The sequence below is a fragment of the Hippoglossus stenolepis genome, chromosome 19 (genome assembly GCF_022539355.2).
Source record: "Hippoglossus stenolepis isolate QCI-W04-F060 chromosome 19, HSTE1.2, whole genome shotgun sequence".
NCBI classification, from domain to species: domain Eukaryota; kingdom Metazoa; phylum Chordata; class Actinopteri; order Pleuronectiformes; family Pleuronectidae; genus Hippoglossus; species Hippoglossus stenolepis.
The window spans coordinates 1,818,768-1,840,594 of record NC_061501.1 but is presented as its reverse complement, the minus strand read 5'-3'; the positions used below and the strand labels follow the sequence as shown (position 1 = coordinate 1,840,594).

General features: G+C 40.8%; 1 protein-coding gene across 1 annotated transcript in view; it reads right to left on the bottom strand.

The window, feature by feature from the left end:
• Nucleotides 1–21,827, bottom strand: part of reck (reversion-inducing-cysteine-rich protein with kazal motifs) — a 70,118-nt gene that overhangs the window by 23,364 nt on the left and 24,927 nt on the right. Inside the window, exons 4-16 of the mRNA XM_035142315.2 lie at nucleotides 20,250–20,286; nucleotides 17,804–17,889; nucleotides 17,592–17,639; nucleotides 16,957–16,990; nucleotides 16,369–16,566; nucleotides 15,038–15,302; nucleotides 14,762–14,935; nucleotides 11,548–11,760; nucleotides 10,336–10,472; nucleotides 8,943–9,086; nucleotides 8,645–8,833; nucleotides 2,568–2,690; nucleotides 1,105–1,276 (exon numbers count right to left, since the gene is read on the bottom strand). Coding sequence (XP_034998206.1) covers nucleotides 1,105–1,276; nucleotides 2,568–2,690; nucleotides 8,645–8,833; nucleotides 8,943–9,086; nucleotides 10,336–10,472; nucleotides 11,548–11,760; nucleotides 14,762–14,935; nucleotides 15,038–15,302; nucleotides 16,369–16,566; nucleotides 16,957–16,990; nucleotides 17,592–17,639; nucleotides 17,804–17,889; nucleotides 20,250–20,286 — 1,820 coding nt within the window. The remainder of the gene's footprint in view (nucleotides 1–1,104; nucleotides 1,277–2,567; nucleotides 2,691–8,644; nucleotides 8,834–8,942; nucleotides 9,087–10,335; nucleotides 10,473–11,547; nucleotides 11,761–14,761; nucleotides 14,936–15,037; nucleotides 15,303–16,368; nucleotides 16,567–16,956; nucleotides 16,991–17,591; nucleotides 17,640–17,803; nucleotides 17,890–20,249; nucleotides 20,287–21,827) is intronic.

The following is a 21,827-nucleotide window of genomic DNA, read 5'->3' as shown; positions in this document are numbered from 1 at the left end:
CACCATCGATTCATAACTACACACATGACCGTACGTTTGTCACCTAAATCATCCCAATAAAAAACTGAACAAATCAACGTGAACTACTTCATTTTTAGTGTGAACTGGCACAACACTGCATACCTGTGTGAGCAGCATTTTTATGTACATGTGCCAGAGCCAGATGTTTGGCAAAGAAGAATGTAGCCTACCTAAATATGTTTTCTTTTTGCACTATATCCAATATCCTGTCTATCCTGTTTAATAAATGTTGACCCTGTTTGGCCCTCGACGTAGTCCCAGTTTTTAATCTTGGCCCTCACTGTGATTGAGTTGGACACCACTGCTTTAGAACAATGTTTTATTGTTTGTGTGTGTTTAATCTTGTGCCCATGCACAGGACGCACATGCAAACATACATGTTACAAATGCCTGCAAAACATTGCCCAATATTCCACTTATCCACGAAACGACACCAAACTCTCTCTCCAGTAGCTAATGGATTATGCTCTTTGAGCTGTTGAAAGACTTTTCAGTTTCAAGGAGTTCACTTTAAATTAGTGATTGAAAACAGTGTTTCTGTTAGAGAAGAGAAAGTGGGAGAAGTAGAGTTGAGATTATGACATGTCTGTGCATTGTATTGAATTTACCGAGATAACAACAGGAGGATATCAAATACAAGGAGATATCTGAAATGATAAGATGTACATTTAAGAGGGTCTTGTCTTTATTTTAGATTTGTATATCTAAAGGGCCTGGGTTCCTAAAGTTTTTTTTGAAGTTGAGCTAAACAGAGAATTAAAAGAAACATTAAAATGCCATTGGTTTGTGAATACCACTAACAATGCACTTTGTAAATCAAAAATACAGAAGTCATTGATGTTTCCTGTCAAGGTGGAATACCTACAAAACAATACTAAGATCACTGGTGAGGGGTCAGCACTAATGGGTGGAGTCCAGGGGTGAGGATGATTTAGGAATGAAATGGTTAAAAAACAATGATAATGGTTTTGTAGCCACAGCCACTGGAAACAGTAACATACTGTCCAGAAAAAGTTGCAGAAAAAGAGACGGAGGGGGAAAGAGAGAAAAGAAAAGGAGGGGGAAATGAGCAGCCGAACCCACCTCTGATTTCTCTGGCATGGTTTGTCGGCACAGGGGTTGCTCAGGTGGCACTGGCCAAAGACAAACTGATGGTCCTTGAATCCCATACAGCGAGCCACACAGGCAGAGGGGTAGGTCCGCCCGTTAGAGGCACACACTGGGATGAAGCGGTCCGGACAACTACAGGGGAGACCTGGGGGAGAGAGGGGGAGATAACAATTATTATGAAGGAGGAAACAATTAATTCCTTCACCTATGATGAAATGATAGGATGACTGGGACACATTGTAATCATGTGAGCCCATAGTTTCCACAGAGGAACCTGTATAGGTTTTTCTGTAAATGACGGAAATAAGACAAAAAAACGTAACCATTTTAAAAACAACTACGACAAAACCAATCAATCAATGAATAAAAGCTTAACAATAGTGTAAAAGAGAGATTGACTTCAAATAAAGATCATACATGTAATTAATGTTTAATTCAAAGCCTTGTTCATTGATCTGCACTAAGCTGTTGAAAGACAATTCATGTACAGATGAATAAAGTAAAGTGTTAGTTCAGAAGTTGAGTGAGTAGTTTGTCATTACGTAGCCTCTGCATTCAGTACATTTCTGTTTTTATCAGTATTATCATTTGATGATAACCCTTCTTAGAAGAGACACATTAATGGACAAAATATATTGATGATCCACTGAAAATTTGAATTAACAAGCAGGCTGACATTTATGACAATATATGCCAACATAACATTAAAACGTTCTGTGGATAGAATGTTACTTTCAGGCAAACCCTAACCCTAACCCTTACTGTCAATCAGCATCTTTTGTGTCATAAATTTGGAAAGATTTACTAAATTCCAGGATGAATGTTGGCAGATGTTCTAAATCTTCCTCTGGATGGTTGTTTGCTATGCTATCTGACATGAAAGGTTTTTCACTCAAGCTAAACGCAAACAGAAAACAGCATGTCAGTGAATCCAGCTTCTGAATGAGACGCTGCTCAGCAATGAAGAGAGCAGGTAGAGAACAGCAGCTGAAAGTGCAGTACTGCGCGGTGAGCAGGGAGAGAGAGCAGTTCTGTTTGAACTGAGTTTGGAAATGTTCACTGGATTTAAAAATTGTAAATATACTTTATTTCTATGCCGCTTTTCCAGTCTTCCAATGCCTTTTCACCCTACATTCATACACTGTTGGCACAGGAACACAGACTGGAGGAACTGACCGAATGACGACCTTCTGGTGAGTGGATGACTCCTGGGGCACAGCGGACGAATCACAGCCCGCGATTTACTACTGTGTGCATGAACAAGAAAACTGTTGCCTTTCCCACTAACCTCACAAAAGACACCTGTAACCATGGTAACTGTGCGCAACAGAGACAATGATTATATTAAGGAACTTTCCATTTTCTAGATCCTTCAACTGGTGGAATAATGAACTGAAGTGACCACAACATATATTTAAACCATTACACGGACGAACCAGTAAAGTGTCGTCGGTCCTCGTCTGAGTTGCCGAGGCGGAGACATTCCCTGCTGGAGCAGATGGTGTTTCCAGCAAAGCAGGAACAAGTGTGACAGTCAATCCTGAAAGATGTCCCATGGCCTGGTGGTGACACAAACAGGACAACAAGACGCCATGATTTACATTCATAAAATATCAAGATGTGACAAAAGAAAAAGAGCAGCATCATTCATGGTGAGCAGCTGCAGACGAGTGATGGACTTTGACAGAGTAGAGAGGAGTGATTCATCTCATACTGAGTGATGGTGTGTTTTTGACTTATTGCTTGTTATTGGTGTCAAGAATCATTAATCTACACATTCCTACAGGAAAGCAGTGATTTATCACTACCATTAATATCCTGCTGGCTGTTCTTCAATTCATTAAAAATTCATATATCTTATCTTTACAGATCTTAAAACTCGTGATAGGCCTCGGGGATACATGCAGCCAGAGAAATAGCCACGCTCCAGACATTGCTCATATACAAGCAGATAAAGTTAACTTTTTAAAAAAAACTATTTCTCATTTACTTCGCTCCACAGTGTACAGTTTGAGTTTGCTTGCCTCAAATGAAACCTGACATTCTGTTTTAGTATAAACATCCTGCTGCCATTGAAGAGAGAAACTAATAAATGCATTCGGCTCATGGAATGTGAATAAGGGCTGTGTTCTCTCATGCTGTCTGCACTTCACACTTGGAATGTTCTTTAGGAATAATTATCAATAAAGGAGTGCTCAAACTTGTTTTCTTATTCATGGACATTATACAATTCAGCTGGTGAAGCACATCAAACTTAAGTAAGTGAGAAGAGAACTGATTCAAATTAAAAAAGAAAACTGTTTCCCTCAACTCAGGGTTGAACTAAGGGTTGAATTCTGCCCTGGCGTTTTTCCCTTTAAAGCTACATACAGGCTGCACTAGACCTCTCCACTAACCATTTTAAACATCCCCATTTAAAGGCCTTTAAAATGACACACAGTGGTTATAACAGAAAAATGAACCATGCGGAGAGGTGGGTCAGTGTGCATGCACAGCACCATCCATTTGGATCTGAGACGTGACCATTCATCAACTGCTGCTTTACAAAAAGCTGCACATGCTTCTATCTATTCTCCCGTTGATTATTTTAATAGCTGTCAGCCAGGGCTTCTCCAGCTGAAGGAAAACGCTGCATGCTGCTCTGCAAAGAGGCCGGACCACGACACTTGTGCATTTGCCTCCCTACACTGGCTTTTTCTTAGATTTCTTATCGATTTAAGAAATGTCTTACTTTTAAATACCTCTCAAATTGTACCCTGCTGGTTAATCTCAGGTCACAGTTTGTGACTAAGGGTGGGATTTTCTATATGCTATTAAAGCCCCAACATTATGGAACTCTACTGAACTTAGACTCAAGCTTCTTTTAAATCTCTTTCTTTTTTTTCTTTTTGTGAATGCTCTTGGAAATGCCTAGTCCTATTTATTTTATCATATGGATTTTATGGTTTATCCTTATTTCTATTTGCCTTGCCTGTGGCTCAGGAGGTCGAGCAGATAATTCCCTCAACTGAGGGTTGATGGTTTCACCTGCTCCTCCATTCCACATAAAATCCAGAGCTTTGCCTTTCACGCATGCACAACGCAGCAGGAGCTTCTCTGCACAGACGTGTTCACAACAGCAACCAATCCTCCGCATTATTCAGGCAAGAGTTGGTGCAGCCTGGTGTATTAGACAGAGGAAGTGAGTAACGTATTAACTCCGCTGCAGAGATCACAGGATTTTCTTTACGACACTAGGACACCGGCATCTGCTCTTATCGCCACAAACTCTCCAGACATCTTCGTCATTGTGTCTTCTCTTTGTGTGTGGCACCGCTTTTTCATCGGGAGATATTTGTTTTCTTTTCATTTTTGCGTCTGTCGTGTGTTAGAAGCATCATCAACCCCCCCACTCTCTCGCGGTGAATCCAGGGGGAGAAGTCCTGCTGTGTTCTCGCATTGGATTCTCCTGACTTTCATGCTGACTTTACACTGGGGGGCCCGGCAGAGAAAGGTCCGCAGATAATCCGGAGGCTCTCACTTGGACCATGTAATTTTCTGCCAGTAGGGGTCTCTCAATTTCAATAAAATTTCAATTAAAATTTATTTGTATAGCGTCAAATCATAACATGAATTATCTACATATAAAGGTTGACACCATAAAAATTATGGGGAAACACAACAGTTCCCACAATGAGCCAGCACAATTCAAACAATAACAAACGATATAGTGGCATGGGATCAGAGGAGTTGACATCGTCGTCACTATCATAGTCAGCTTCTCTCACAAGGTTTTTATCATCTGGATATGCACCTTTGACAGGTGACCGAATTGAACTTAAAATGTATCTACCTTTGAATATTGCTGGAAAATGTTATATCATGTAAATAATCTATAAGCAATAAACACAATTAAACATATTCCACCTTTAGAAGGACCATCCTTATCATTTTGCTGTGATAATGAAAACGGTGGCAGAAATCACTAATAATCGAGTTGGAACAAGCTCACACACAGAGAGCAGCAAGAACTGTCTGTTCCTTTACCCTGTGAAAGCAAAAATGTTATATATACACAAAGAGATATCTTTTCACACAGGAATGCCTCTGATACAGATTGCTGTTGAACTCCTTCTGCAGCATTTTGAGTCCTTGCACCTTCTGTTGTCACTTATTTATGATGTTAATTGGTCTGTGAAAAAAGCCTTGGCGTCAACGCAATTATGAGAAGGAAAGTCACATTTTTCTAAAAGCTCTGACTGGAATCTGAACAATACAGAAGAGCCAAATAGCCACATAAATATGGATGACTCGTGTTTTGTCGATGCATATTTAAACCCGCACAGGAACAACTCTGTAAAAAAAAAAAAACTGTTGTCGGATAATGAATAAGAATCTTTCCAATCTATAACACCCATTCCATATAACATGAATGCTGTATGAGCTCTGCGCTCCCCGCAAAAAAGTTATCTGGATAACTATGCTGTGTGAATACCATAATAACCCCTTAAAATACATCTTCCAGGTTTTAGTTTACCAAGTTTTGTCCTTGGTGTCTGACAGTGAAGTATGCTAGCAAGCTTGATCAATAACTGGACAACAAATGGATACATTGTATTCCAGATAATTAATTGGAATTTGTTCTGTTCTCTGTCATCATTTAGCTTATTCAAAATATCATCTTTGTTATCATACAACAAATTGCTCATATTTTCAGTAATGTCACTGTTCCAGGATCTACATGATTTCTTTCCCTTCCTTTAATCTTTATTTATTCATAGATTTTGATTGTGTCTAGTTTTAGTTTGCAACTGTTCTTCCTCTCCTTACTTTGTTCTCTTCTTTGTTGTATGTTCTGTAACTGCATGTTGGGTTCTGTTTCTATCCTTGTGCTGTTCTGTTTCCCATTTGTAAGGGCATGGGAGCCCCTTGAAAACAAGATGATACACCTGGGGTTTATCCAAAACATTTATAATTTGATCAATTTCAACAAATGTTTCATGACTGTCCACAATACATTTCAGGGTTGTTTTTTATCGAAAATATGTGACTGAACAGTTGATCCTCCCCATCATAATATGTTAAAGGTTTTTCTGTGACCAAAGTTTGTCGATATGTTGTTCTAATCCCTACTGTTTCTAACAGGGGGGAGGATTTTACTCAACAGTCTGTAAACCTGCTTCATTCTGCCTCAAACACGTTTTACAGGAGAGCTTAAGTGTGATAAACATGTGCAATCTGCTCAAATGAGGCTCTCTACCTTTTCAACTTCCAACTAAAATTATAATAATATGGAGTATAATCCTGAAAAGTTATGCAAACCAACTCTTAAATAATTAAATTAAATGTACACACATGGATCGAGTTGAATTGGGTAATATATGAACGCTAAGTGATCAGTGGTCTCATCTGTGCAGCTGCCTCTAAGAAGTTATTTTTCTGTTTCACAAAAATGGGACTGCATAGATTTAAAGTCTGTGAAATCCTTAGAGAGATCTCTCCTCTGATCCAGGTGCAGCTGACAGACGTCACTGACACGGTCTGTGGCACAGATAATACCATTCCACCTCAGTCACCACCTTAGAGGGCATTTTGATCTTCAGTGCCTCATTTGGAAAGAACCACAACTCCTTCATCTCCACCAGAATCATCTGTAAATGAATTTCTGTGGTGTCTCATGTCATTAGTTTGGAAGAGGAGACTGATAAGACTCCTGGCTTCTGACAATACTGTTTCTTTGAGGCTAGCCAGGTCTCAGATTGAGACTAGATTACAGATACCTGCAGACTACGATATAGAGTTTAAATTCCGTATTTGTTTTTAATGCTATGCTATGTCTGGCACTGTGGATGGGTAGATTGCTTAGCTGCGTGGTTCAGAAAGTAACATTTAACACAAGCCATGACATTTAGACATATTAACAACCAAATACAGTATTGGGCGAACTGAACCAAAGATGTGAGCTATAATTAAGCAGATTAAAGAAACCTGGTTTGGGTTGCAACAGCCATCCATCAATACATTTGTATGAATGGCAACTAGTTTTGCAGTGGTGATTTATTATACCGGATTGCACCATTATGGAATCATCGAATCACTGAGTTTGAAGCAACACTTGTAATTATTTTACCTTAAAAAGCAGCTTTAAAATTTGCTCGCTGGTACACTGACTTGGAGTAGGGAGAATTGTGCAGCTTTCATTTCCACTCCTCACCCTCTTGCATTGTGTAACTTTGGTGAGTGGGTACAATCTCAAGTTCAAGAACGCTGAACAATCAGTTCAAAAGATGTAGAAGTGATGAAAAAACAGCATTGATTTTTGACTTTCAGCCAGGAAACGCTTTAAATATGAAAAAATCCAAACAGAGTTTTACATAATTGTTACAGCAACACCTTTTCTGGTTCAGGAAGCAGGGGGTCATGGGTAATATCCACCATTCTTCTGTGTTTTGGTTAGATTGGTGGGACTGCACAGTCAGTGCTCTAGTCAAAAGATTGATCGGTTTAGTTTTTTCTCAAAATGGAAACCACGTTATCGCTTTGACACTGAGCCCAACAGGATTCATCAAAACATTTGGCTGCAGAGGGAAGAGTTTCTCAGTAAAAGTTTCATAGTATTGATTTAAAATTCTGTGATGTGCAATATAGCAGCTAAAGGAATTCAGTTTTCGATACTTGAATTTTGGTTGAATTTAGCATTCATCCTTTGTTTCCAGCTGCAAACATCAAAGTGTGAATTTTCCACAAGCTCCAATTGATGCCTCTGATTGGCTCCTTTGTTGCCCTAGCAACAGCAGCTGATGCTCAAGCTTGGTATAGAGCTGCATGAACCTAAAAAAGTGGAGGTAAAATCATAAACCTACAGAATGTGTGGGTCATTTGTGCAAACAAAAGCCATTTGAAAGGAAAAATAGTTGATAAAGTGTATGAATTAAATAATGTTTTAGTTTGGAAAGCACCAGCAGAGAGCACACAGGGTGGGACACAAAGAAAATAAGGCACATTCTAAAAGCTGTCCAGAAACTGGGAGGTCCCCACACCTCCCAGCTGACGGCCAGGCCACCCAGCACAGATGGCTGACATGACAGGGTCTCTGGTATCAAAGTTACACTTCTTGTACAATTAACCATCCACTTCAATCTCCTGTCCTCTTCTGAAACTACCTGCCGTGATGAGAAGAGTGCCCCACTGCTCGAATTACGATGCCGAAGATTAATTATACTTGTCCAAATTTCATTCCCCTCTCAACAGGAAGTGATGAGTCTAATGACTTATATCAAATTATTTCATGACTCTTATAATAAAATAAGAGTCCTTGAGGGATGTCAGTTCACCAACAGTGGCCTTTCCTTCATCGAAACTATCTCAATGATTTAGTTCATAAAAGTTCATAAGAGAAGTTCTTAAAATTGGAACTTTTGTATCTCACCACAGTATTAATACACATTTCAAACTGAAACTTTTTAAAGACTCTTGACTTCTAGAGAATCTGTGGAATCATTTAGGACAAAGAGGGACATGAAGGAAGTCTTACTCTTCCTCTGTCCTCCTACGATGCAGGGCTTGTTGATGTCCACACAGGGCGTCTCCACACAGTTCTCCAGACGCCCACTGGGACCGCAGCTGCACACTTCGTAGCACCCAGCAGGACCAGCGCGAGTCGGCACCTGGATACGAGAATCCAGCTGCACAAGAAACTCAGAGGCTTCACCCAGTTTACAGCCTGAGGACACACACACACACACACACACACACACACACACACAAAATTACTTCAATGCCACAGTTTTAACGCAGTTAAGTTGCTGATCTGTAGCAATGGTTGGTCCTACCTGGTACACAGAGGTATGGCTGACAGTTGAGTTCATCAAGGCAACCCTTCCTGTTGACCTGGCACAAGTGGTTGCTGGGGCAGGGGTTGGGGTTGCATGGATGGACAACCTCCTCAACAATGCTGTTGCCAAGGGAACTGGGGGCTGGAGAAAGTGTTTGGGTTGGTAGGGGTTCGGAAAGGGAAAATGGGATTAAACACGATTGGACAGTATCTTCTGTCTTTGAATTTTTTTTGTTTTTTATTAATCAACCTTAATATGCAAAGTGCCTTGAGCGCCTCATAACAATGAATGTGAATTAGATATAAGGGTAATTGTAGACTCTACAAATACATTCTATTGAATTGAAATTAACAGCCCAATTAGCAGAAACGTAATGTAATGTAGAATGCAACAGTTTCTATTGTTATTCAATATAACAAGATAAAACTAACTAATTGGCCCCTGAGCTCTTTAGCAGAGGTGTGGACTCACATCAGAGTTGAGTCATGAGTCTGATGACTTGACAATTGACCTACCAAATACAAAACTATTTGCTACTCAACTTTGATGTAAACACCAGTGACTTGAGACTGTATTTGACCGTTTAGATTGTTTCCTTGAAATAACTTGACATCTCCAACACTGAGAGTTGTATAGAGGATATAGACTATAGCTGTACTGGCAGCCCTGTGTGGTTACAGTGGTGCTTTGAGCTAACTTATGTGTTTATTTCTGAATGTCAGCATGCTAACATGCTGAATTAAGATTGTGAACATACTGCTTAAATCAGAATGTTCTCCTTTTGGTTGTGTGCTGATGTTGAGGCAGATGGAATTTATTATTATTGTTTTGCAGGTGTCACAATTCAAACTGAGGAGACCGTGAATGTCAGAATCAAATTGTAAATGCAATCCTTTAGATGTTCAGATATTTCACGATAAGCTTTTTATATGAACCATCACATGATGTGTCAATCAAAAGCGGTGAACCGATCCTTGTCAGGTGGCCAGAGTCACAATTAAAAGGATATGATAATGTTTTATCATGTGTCTGTTGAATGTACAAATTGTTATTTTTTTGTAAATTCAACATTCAACAATTTGTCTTTTTAAGATGAAGTGTTGTGTCTGTCAGCTTCTCAGCTTCTGTGTTCCACTGCCCTCTAGTGGCCGCATATCAATTTACTTACAGATCAGGCTGAATGAGCATGAGCCAAGGACTAAGAGCAGTATGGATAAAGAAGCGCTAATAGAAATGTTTTAATGCCTAGTTCTTTCCTAGTAACACCCTTGCATGGTATTTCCATCTATAACTGAGTCCTTCTGCAGGGAAAGAAATACTGCTGCTTTACACTGTGAGACTCACAGACATTTCAGGTCTGAAAAACATGTCCTGCACTGTGGTGACTCACTGAGGTATCTGTGGAGCGGGATGCAGCGTTCAGGGTCATCAATGGGTGACAGCAGTTCACAGATCCTCTCTGGTGTTTGTCCTTCATGGAAACGTTTCCTGTCCCCACACTGGGTCAGGATGTCCACACAGTCTGACCTGAGGACAGAGCAACGTTAGCAGAACATAAGAACAGAGTGAACCTGAATGTACAGTATAACACTGATTAACATAACGTGTCCTTTTATGATAAGTTAGGGTTTGTAAGGTAGACTGGGTGCAAAAGAAAGAGGCTCTCCCAACACACGCGCCCCGTGGCTGGATGTGTGATGGTGTAATGTCATTCAAGACAAGTGGATGATTAAAACCTGAGAGGAAGGCTACGTCTGACAAATGACTGAACAAGACATATATACGCCGTAGCCTAAGGGCTGAAGCGAACTCACACCCACACACACGTATGCACACACTCCAGGCACGACAGAGCAGGTCCTGAAAGTAGGGTAAATGAAAGACAGATAAATTCATGCTCTCATCTGTTGTTTACATGACTTTATACTGTGCAGTGATGTGATGAAGAAAATAATGACAGAGCAAAGGCTGTATTGAACCTGTAACTAAGTAAACATGAGAAATTAAAGACAAAAATAAAGCACAGTTGAGACAAAGAGGACAAGTAATAGGAGTTATATCACCAGAGCCACTGCACTGAATAGGGCTGCTCACATTTCATAATGTGAGCAGCCCTATTCACTATTGCAATAATTACTTAGAATTTATTATTATTATTATTGTTGCTGCTGCCAGTAAGAGGCTCTTGTTTTGACATAGAAATAAAAGACTGTTCCTAATACAAGCCATAGGTCTAGTTCTCTCTGACACTTAGGTAAATGAAGGCCATGGCCACTTGAGAGTTTTTGTTATATGAACAATAATGAGCGGCTGGCTGATTAACCAGCTGGTAACTGGTTAGAGCCCCGATCAGTGTCCTTGGGCAAGACACTGAACCCAAACTTGCCACTGACGGTTGTGCAGAGTGTGAATGTGTGATACAAAAAATAAAAGGACAGTGGTGCTGTATGAATGTGTGTTTGAATGGGTGAATGTGGCTTGCAGTGTAAAGCATGTTGAGTGGTTGATGAGACTAGAAAGGCTCCATATAAATACAGCCCTTTTACTGTCTACATCCATTTAAGTAGAGTGTAGAATGCATGTTGAATGGTAGTAGACCTACTTGCATATGACACTCCCTCTGAACTTGCTGTGGCAGGGTTTGATCTGCAGGGAACAGGCTACGGCCTTCCACATGTCCGGGAGACACTTCCTGATGTCCAGCACGGGGATGTTCATGAACGGCATCTTGATCGTTCCATTGGACCACAGCTTGATGTCGTTCATGGCGCCCTGGTCTGACTGGACGTTACAGCTGCGGAACAGCTCCGTGGGCCTGCGGACAGAGACACACAGAGTTATGTTTACAAGAACTTGAGGTGAAATTAACATTTGTTTGCACTTTAAAAGTTAAAAAAAACTCTTCGGCACAATTTTACAAAACAAGATAGGGATTATAGAGAGGTGTGCGCTGAGGAACAAAACCCATGAGCTTAATATCTCAACACTTGCAACTGGCTTTGGTCAGAACAAAGCATGCTGACAGCTGTAGCCTTGTAGCCATGCAGAGGGAGCTCAAGTCCCTCTGGATAATGTGAGGGTTGTTTTCCTCTTCCACTACACCAGGAAGTGTGTTTCATGTCTGATTAGTGGGTTTGGTCTCAAGTGAGTCAGCTAATTGGTGGTTTACAGGGAGAAGGTTCCAGGCAGAAGTTCTGGGTGTGGTTCCATCATTCCATTTGCTCCTTATGAGTGGCTGCTTTGTTTATCTTCTTGCAACTCTCTCTCTGTGTGTGTTTGTTTGTCTGTGTGTGTGTGTGTATGCGTGTGAGAGAGACAGACAGACAGACAGACCCTGGATCCTTAACTTTATTCAACCCCAAATTGGTAAATGGTGGTTTTCCTCTCAAACAACAACTAAATGGGGGCTATCAGCTGATTCTTCTTATTCAGATTAGCTCCCTAAGGATATGTCCTGTGTTGAGTAATGGATAATTGCATTCAAGGAAGATAAACCAGGAAAGAGGAATATAGTCTACTCTTTACCGTTGTGAGGACACTGTGAGATTCTGACTGGAAGAGGCTATGATAGAAGGCTTTCTTCACTTTATGAGCTCCTTTCATAGAGGCAGCCCATTGGGACACAGCTACAGCCACAGAGATGTAGAGAGACTATACCTTCAATGCTCTGTCAAAGAACATTGCAAAGTTTCATTATCCCCATTGGGGACAGATGGGCTCAATGTGAATTCAATAAAAAAACAAATGAAACATCTAATTAATGAGAACGTGAGTGAGTTACTTGTTGGTTTGTGTCAACCAAACCATTTTGGAGACAAAGCTCTTAATCAGGACTGGCATGATAGATCTGTGTCGAATATTAAGGTTCAAGAGCTTTTCTTTGTCTTACACCCGCACAGAAATAGACAGACACACATACACAAACATGTCTTAGCCACATGCACTTCACCCTGAAAAACCACCTCCTGGCCAGTGTTTGTATTCCATGCTGCTCAAGGCTACACATTGAGCGTTTGAACCCCTCAGGGGAGGAGGAAGCCATACAAGGATCTTCTGGAGCCCATCAAAGGAAACTCGGAGAAACTTTGACACAGTTTGTTTGCCTGAACCTCAAGTCCCACAATGCCACAGCATGGGATCCATGCCATCATGATCCAAAACCACAATTTGTCGTATGCTCTTCTTTGTGAAAAACAACACAAATGTAAAAAGCTTCAAATTCACTTTGAACAAAGCATTGAAATATTTAAAGAGCATTATCATTGCATGTGCAGTATGGTGAGATATTGTCTACATCATGTATTTCTCTCCATGACAGACAAATATCAGTACTTTTTACACAGTGGGTTTGTCGGTCCAAATACCTTTGCAGTTGATTTGTTTATATTTAAGTGTAAACCTCATTCAAGTGTTCTCTTTATGCCTGGATATTGTCTTAAAAATGTCTTCTCTCGTTGAACCTTTCCTGAAAAAATCCACCTCAGATCCCACCATTAGAACACTCTGTGAGCATTTGCAGTTGCCTCGCTCACCAGGTAATCAGCAGGCTGCTGTGTGTATGTGTGAAGTGTATTTGAGTTTGTTTTGATGTGTGTGTATTACTGTGACTTCCTGGCGAAGCCTTTGAAGCCGTTCCATTTGGCCTTTGGCCCCATCTGTAGACAGTGTAAAACATGCTGTGGTCCTGATAACTCCACAGTCACTCTGGGTGCAATATAAATCTGTCTTTTGTTTTTGCAGTGTTTCTTTGTTTCTCCTTGTCCTGTTGCATTTGCACAGATGTTCACAAGTATGGTTAAAATATTACAAATATAAAAACTAAAGAAAAACTGAAAACAGATATGTATTTTGTGCATGGTAAATATTGTGTGTTGAGCTGAGAGCATTTGAAATTTCAGTATCAAGTCTGAATTCCATAACCATGTAAGAGCTGCAGTTGAAAGGTTGGTTAATACTGAAGTTTTACATGTAAATGAATGTCAGTTATTCTGTGAAAGAAGCAAATGAGTGATATTTGGAAGTTGAAATGCCAGTTGAACTGTAAAGTGAAGCGGCACAGTTGGTGTTAGTCAGAATGTGAGCAGAGAAGCTGAAATGCCAGTTGAAATTGTTGAACTGTCATCTAAAGAGTAGAGCTCAGCTGAAGTGTAATTTGAAATTCAGGAAAGTAAAGTAGCTCACTTGTCATTTGGAAAGTCATGGATAAAAGCAGAGACAGTTGAGTTACAAATGCTGAGTTATTTTTACTGACAAAAACACATAATACAATACAACTGTTACTCCCTGCTGGAACAAAGTGACGGCACTGAAACATAGAGTTAATCTGCTCTTCATTTACTGAATTCAAATGCAGCTTTAATATATAACAAACGAAAGACGTCTGGCCATATGGACAATGAAATCAGATGCATCTCCACTTCCTTCCACTATCAAGAAATTAAATGAAAATATCCTGCATATAAGTGCTTGCAAATGTCGAGGCCAGAATCTGCATCGTAGGGACCCGGGAGATAGAGCAGCAGTCGAGAGATGCCACTAACACCTGTGATTGAAATAGTACTCTCAACTGTCTGTTATGACGTATAATTCAGTTTCAAAAACAAATTAAAACCAAACTTAACAAAAAAATTAGTAGACGTGTGTTATAACAACTACCTAAAATGGGATTTGTGAAGGAGGCAGGATTTATTACTCTTACTGGGGGCAGCCACCAGGTGGCAATCAAGACATTTTGGCTTCACATTTGGGGGGCAGTCCAGTCGTCCATCTTTACTTATGGTCTCTGGTTTAACCGTGGTGAATGGCAGTAGTCTGACCTGTTGTTGAAGTTGGTGCAGTAGGCGAGGTCCTTGCAGCCCAGTTGGCAGGGTTCTCGGACATCGGCCAGGCAGTTGACGAGCTCTGTCTCCACTGGGTTGTATTCACAGAGCTGGTCGAAGTCCTGCCACGTTTGGCTGCCCCAGTTAGTGCTGATCTCCTGACACATGTCCCTGTCAGAGCAGAGCAGAGAAAAACAATCAGAAAAACAAACTAATTTCACCCTGTCTTAGAATATATGGCATATATCTACTGGACGTTGTGCTTAGCAGTACCTGCAGAGTGAGGTGTTGGCCTTGGAGCAGCAGTGCAGTTTGGCACAGTCCATTTTGGCAGGATGGGGGGTCTCTTCTTCAGGTGGGGGAGGAGGGTTAGCGCTGCCCAGAAAGCATTGCCACATGGGTTCCTGAGGGAGGGGCTGGGAGCCACACTGCTCGATCAAACCCTCCATGATCTCATGCTCTGTGCTCATTGTGCGAAGGATTTTCCGGCAGGCGACCTGGCAGTGGGTAGCCTCTGCCCGGTCACAGCAGTACAGACCTGGATATGAAGGATGGATGGACTGCTGGAAAATGTACTATAACATGGTGGAATATACAGTAGCTACTCAATGTAACAATCTGTCAAGTGTGTCTATACTTCTTTCCACACTTTGCCTTTAAGGATGCAGGCTCAGCCTTACCTTTGCTGAGGTAGGGAAACTATTTTAACTTGTTTGGCCATTTTTATTAGAAATTAACGTTTTTTTCCTATAAATAACAATTATTTTGATTTGATGGTTTCTGAAGTAGCATCTTCATGCTAAAAGCTGAGGTCCTACTGTCTTATCCAAGTTAAGTGAAGCATGAAAGATGGATAAAATTAGGGATGGATTGAGAGAACATAATATCAAAAAGAAAGAAATATTGAGCATTAATAGATCACTCCACTGTTTAAGGGCTTTTGATAATATCACATGAACTGGGATTTATATTCCTGACATCCTGATTTTGTGAAACACTACAAAGAATCAAGTTTATCTGAAGTTAATCAGAGGCCAGTTAAACCAAGATACCTTCCAAAGTTCAAGTGTTTTAGTGCCTTTTGTCTTTTTTGTTCCCAATTACCTTCATTGGAAGCATGATGGCAGGGGATGTTTTAATGTTGAGTATGAGCAGGAAGAATGGTAAACAGCAAACATAAACTGTTTTGATGTTCATGGGCACCTGACTATTGTTTTACTACAGGCTGACACAGCCTCAAGTCCATTAGGAATTGGCTGCACAAACAAAAGTGTTTTTGAATATCTTGTGGAGAAGAACTTGGGTAGGAAAGATGTGGTTTATGCTGCAGAACTGGTTTCAGAGGTGTCTGTGAATATCAAAGCCAACATGTCCCTGTGACTCTGGGTCTTGTAACTTTTCTGTGAGGGGGCAGGATACAGACTTTTCACAGCACCGCTTTCATCTCCACAGGGGGTGTCTATGATTTTCGGTGGAGTACACCTTTAGGAGAGTTCCCACCAGCTACTGCCGACATATAAAATGCATCTGCTGTTGAGAGTTGAGAGTTGATTCTAATACTGCTGTAGAAAAGAATATCCAGTGTAGTGAGCAGATACACTTACTGTCTATGGGGCTGCGTATGGGGTAGGACTTGGTGAAGTTGCTGACACAGCTGAGCAGCTGAGGGCTGTGACTCTGACAATACTCTTTGACAGCATTGATCTGAGACACAGTGGGTGTTGAGTCGGTCCTGAAGATGGCTTGGCAGTACTCCCTACAGGTGGTGTGACGCCCTGCATAGCTGCAGCATGTAGAGCCCACTGAAGGGGAAGCACACGTACACACACTGCATTATTTTCATTTTCTTTACCAATGACTGTATGTTGAATTCAGTGCTCAGACCCTCGAGCAGATAAACACTCATTACAATGTATTATTCTGGCTGATGCATTCTGCCAGAGAAATGACATGGCTCTGCTATGTGTGTGTGTGCATCTGTGCATGTTGTGTATTTGCAATGTGTGTGACAGTGCAGGAATGAGACAGAGAGAAAGGAGCAGACAAAGAATACAAACAAGCCCATCTACTGGTGTAAAAACATGGTGATGCGCCGCAGAGGTTTATTTATTTGTTGGCTGGAGGGAGAGATGAGGTCTGTGAACCTGTTTGCTTCTTCTCTCTTCAGCTTGTGTATATGAGTAACCACTTACTTTCATTTTTGGTGATGCAGCTGTAGAGGGAATTCTAGAACAAGAAGAGAAAAACTGAGGTTAAACTGGCCTCTGCTATTCAACTAACTTCTTTAAAAACCAAAAAAAGGTACAAACACCATCTCTCTGTTTCCTAGCAATTTTGAAGGCTTAAGGAGACTATATCAAAGGCTGCAGAGAGTGATGAGCAGATCGACCGAAGAATTAGGCACATCTCCTGAATGTGAGCCTAGTTGCTCTTCTACAGAGTCGGGGTCTCGTCTATTTCGACTATGTCACAAACATAAATATTCCTGGAACCGTTTCAAAGTAAAGCTCTCTACCGTTTCTGTTGACTGAATCCATTCATTTGTTTATGGTTATGATTGTTATTATTGCAGGATCGAAAGATGCACCGCTTCAAACTGTAGAGTCCTGTTGAGTATACAGTAGTGGTACTAGTAGTAGTAGTACTAGTAGCAGTAGTAGTAGTAGTAGTAGTAATAGTGGTACTGGAAGTGCCACTAGTGCTGTGAAAATACAGGTATTAGGAATGGTGTTTTTATCGCTTCTTTACTTGAATTGGTTAGGTAAGAATATTAAAAATCTTTTAGGTTAACCTGCATATACTGAACTGGTTTTACTGTATGACTTACCTCTGTGACTTTTTTGCAAACTTTTGTTATGTCATTTTTAGATGTTGCCTATAAGGAAAAAGAAAAGAAAATCAAAGCAGGTTAAACTCTTGTATGAAAACAAAGTAGAAAACACAGCATAGATGGACCAGACCTGAGCATGAATCAATAAAACTGATGGGACAGTCATTCTCACAAAGAAATCTGGACATATTCTATTTGGACTTTCTCACCTGTCTGCATTCCCTGCGACACTCAGCTGAGATAGCCAGCTCACAGCAGCCCAGCCCCACCCAGCCATCTGATTTCCTGGATACTCCTGGATACAAATCAAACACCAAAGACTCAGCCATATGTGATAAGAATTTATTTTAGATAGATATTTATATTACACACTCTTATTTATTGAGCCATTACCCCCCTTGCTTTAACTTTGCCCTAAATGTATGAAATTCAGGAGACACATCTATTGGAGTCTGTTGGAGTCTCTTGGATTCATACCCTGAACCCAACAGGATTTCCACCATTCTGGGCATATTTTGCAATTTCCATATACCTTGTACTTTGACAAAATAGTCTCTGGATTATTCTTCAAATCTTGTCAGTCTGATCTTAAGACAATAATGATGTTAAATGGCAAACGTTTTTAGTTTTTGTTGAACTGGAAGCGGGTCTGTATAACTGGGCCGTACATGTTCAAATGTGTAACAAACGTCACATGGCGGATGGGAGTCTTCGCCTTAATACATCTTTATGACAATATTGATTCACGGTCACAGTGCCACCAAGTGGTGATAGGATATTACTGCTTTTACACTTTGACATCCTCCCCAAAGCGGGTTGAACATATCCACTTCGAATTTGGTCAGAAAAGCCTGAAGACCTTCATTGTGAATATTTTGAGTTTTCACCAAAAGGGGTCATGACAGGATGGTGAATTTCAATCAATCAGCATGAACATTTTCAGTACTCTAACTAGACTCCACACAATCAGATCCTACCCAAATTTGATATGCCGATACTGGTCTCGTATCAGCCTAAAAGAATCCAGGATTGCATCAAGCTATAACATTTAAAAAAACATTAAACAAAGGCATCTGTTACAGTGTTTGAGCTCCACTACAATGATCCTTTACATGAGTGAAGTCAGTCCATTGAAACAGTCCTGTGAGAAGGAGCAGCAGCGGCAGTTGGCCACAGATCATCTGCTGCCCTGGCACTCTCCCTCTCCATCCAGATGGACGGACGACAGACACGTATTTTAATTAGAAATTGACAAACTCGTCTTAATGGACATTTTTAATTACCAGCCACAGCAGTTTGGCCCATATGGTGAGAGGTGTGTGTGTGTGTGTGTGTGTGTGTGTGTGTGTGTGTGTGTCCTGGAGACACCCACAGTACAGGGAACTGCTACAAGACTGCCAGAGACAGCCTGTGGACAAATATGGTCACTGTGATAGCATCACAACCACGCATTATGCAGTCAGGAAACTTCCAGGGTGTGTAGTTAAGTTCAATATGATTTCAAAGATCGGTGTGGTCCGACCCATGAGTACCAAGTACTCAGGACTTTAACTTCTACCCTTATCACCGAATGAAGTTAACTTCTATACCTTTGTATTCCCTGTTACACTAATTACATATAGACCCTAAAACTTAACTGTACATACCAGACAGTAGGTTTTGTACCTTTACACCCCCAGTATATTTAGAGTTCCAACAGGGTGCACTGTATTTTGTAAAAGTAGTTGAAAGGCATTCAGTGAAATGACGGACTCATTAATTGAAGCTGGTGCGTTTGGTAAGAAGTGGTTTCACAATCAGAGTAAATCCCTAAAAGGTGCTGGAATGCAGTGAACATCAGAGAATCGATGATATCTCACTGCAGCCTGAGAATCTGAGGGAGGTGTTTTCCTTAACGGCTTCAATCTTCCCCTGAGTCCTGAGGCTGTCTGGACATGAGTATTTAGTGGGTACAAAAAGGAAACAGCAACAAAACCTCCCCGTATGGAGGCATTTAGGCTTCCGACAGGTCAATTTCTTCCACTGCAGCACAGGCGGCAGGGTTTACAACTTTGAAGCCACTGGCTGCTTTCCACTCTGCGATGCTGGGTCGGCTTTCCTCACAGACTGAACAGCTTCACTTGTACCATTTCTTGTCATGCAACCAGATACACACAGTAGAGACAGCTCAAGCTGAATGGCATGTGTCATGTCATTACTAGATTAAAGGTGTTTCCTTTTTGAGTAACTGTATGTACATTCTGTTTAGTTGAGGACTCAGTCCCCCCCACACCTCCATCGCCTGAGGGAAACATTGCATGTGGCTCTTTTGCTGCTACATGCTTCACTGTGCTTCACAGCCAGTCTCTGACAGTGTCTGTCTGCTGTTTGATGCCTAGCAGTTAGTGGACAGTGGGTTTAGCTGAAACAGCACTTTCCATCAGCTGAATCGAAATAGTAAAGTTGCAGCCACTTAAACCAAAAGGATTTTCAAAAGGATGACATTTTTTAAAGATCTGGAGGGGAACTGCGTTGTGTCTGAGCTGATTTATCTGTGAGTTTACACATTACACGTAACACATTTGATACACTGAATGTAAAGATGTAGAAGGGGGTCTTAAATGACATGTGGAAGATTCAGACATTTATGGTTGTAATGTTTTGGGGTTTTTTTACCTGGAAGAGTAGAGTTGATGCACATCCACAGTTCATTCTAAAAGGCAAAGGAGAGGAAAGGGTTAATGTCATACAATACATCCCAACTTAAATCTTTTAAAAATGTTTATCCATTTCATATTACTGTACAAAAAGTTACTCTGAGCAGTGCTGCACAGTTACATTGCACAAGAGGAGGAGGGTAACTTTGCTTTTCCATCTACTATTTGACATAATCCAGATACCGGACAATGTTACTGTGGTGCAAGTCCCAAATCTCAAGTCTCTAGGATCAAGTCCCAATTTGAATCCAAATCCAAATGAATTGATGATGAGTGTATTAAAAGAGGCATTTTGATGTGGAAACACCCACAGGTCACAGCCATGTTTTGGATGTGTAGTCTTTGTTAAAATACCTCAGTTTTCACATTTTTCACTCATCACATGAATATTTAAAGATGCCAATGAAATTTAGTCTGTTTTCATCTCTTTTTGAATTTGCTCGTGTTGATTAAATTGTTCTTAATAGTTGTTCAGCGCTTGTGCCTAGAAAATGCCTCATAAGGTCGTTATCTCGTTTTAACGGTGAGTGCTGGCAGGAAGAGGCCCAGTGAAGATTAGCTGTGAGGGGAAAAGTACAATAGTATTATTACTTTTATTACTGTGTAAAGTAATATTTACAGTTGCTATAATCTGTCACTGAAAAAAGTGGATAAAAATGATAATCATGCTTACCAGAAAGTTTTAATGTCTGAATGCCAGACAAACATTAATTATATTTATCGTCACCAACACGTTTGTCCGTCTCCTCTGTATAATGGACAGAGATATACTGATGGGACGGCAAAACGCAGAAGGACAGAAAACATCATGGCGGAAGGAGAAATGTACATAGCTCTCCGTGCTGTTATGCTTCTAAAGGACAGTCATTTGTTTAAACCTAATACGTCACTGTTACCACTCCCCCCGTGTTTCTTGGCTGGGGAACAAAGGTTCCCGTCAGCAGGCGTCAGCATCGTTTATAGGCCAGACTGAGAAGTAACAGTGGCTGTACATGAAGCGTAGACATGATTTGTGATGAAGCAGGGACCAAAAACGCAAAAACACGCCAGGAAGAAAAATGCTGCACTTTAAACAAGCCAAAGCAGAAAACCATGTCTGTCCAGGGAGCCAGGGCCTTTGTGCACACGGCTCATACAAATCTCACTATATACTTTTCTTTTTTCTTCTGTAACAGACAAACACTAACCCAAACTTAAGCGTTTAACCTCGCCTCATGATCTTCCTCGGAGGATGCTCAATTGGTTTAAGTAAAAAAAGCATAAAGCCCAAACACCAGTGTTTTAATGATAACTTCCAACACTCCTGCCATTGTCTGTTCCCTTGTGTATTCATCGATCTCTATGGCCTCGTGTTTTCTCCCTTGGTTTTTGACGCTGGGCTATTCCCCGGTTTATGAATCGTCGGCTTATACTATTGGAATTTTGTGACTTTGCCTTTTTGAACTCTACTCTCTGCTTCCTCTGTGTGTATGTTCCGGTTCCTCCCAGTATTCTTCCAAAAACCTACATGTGTGAATCAAGAAATGTAATAAGAAAA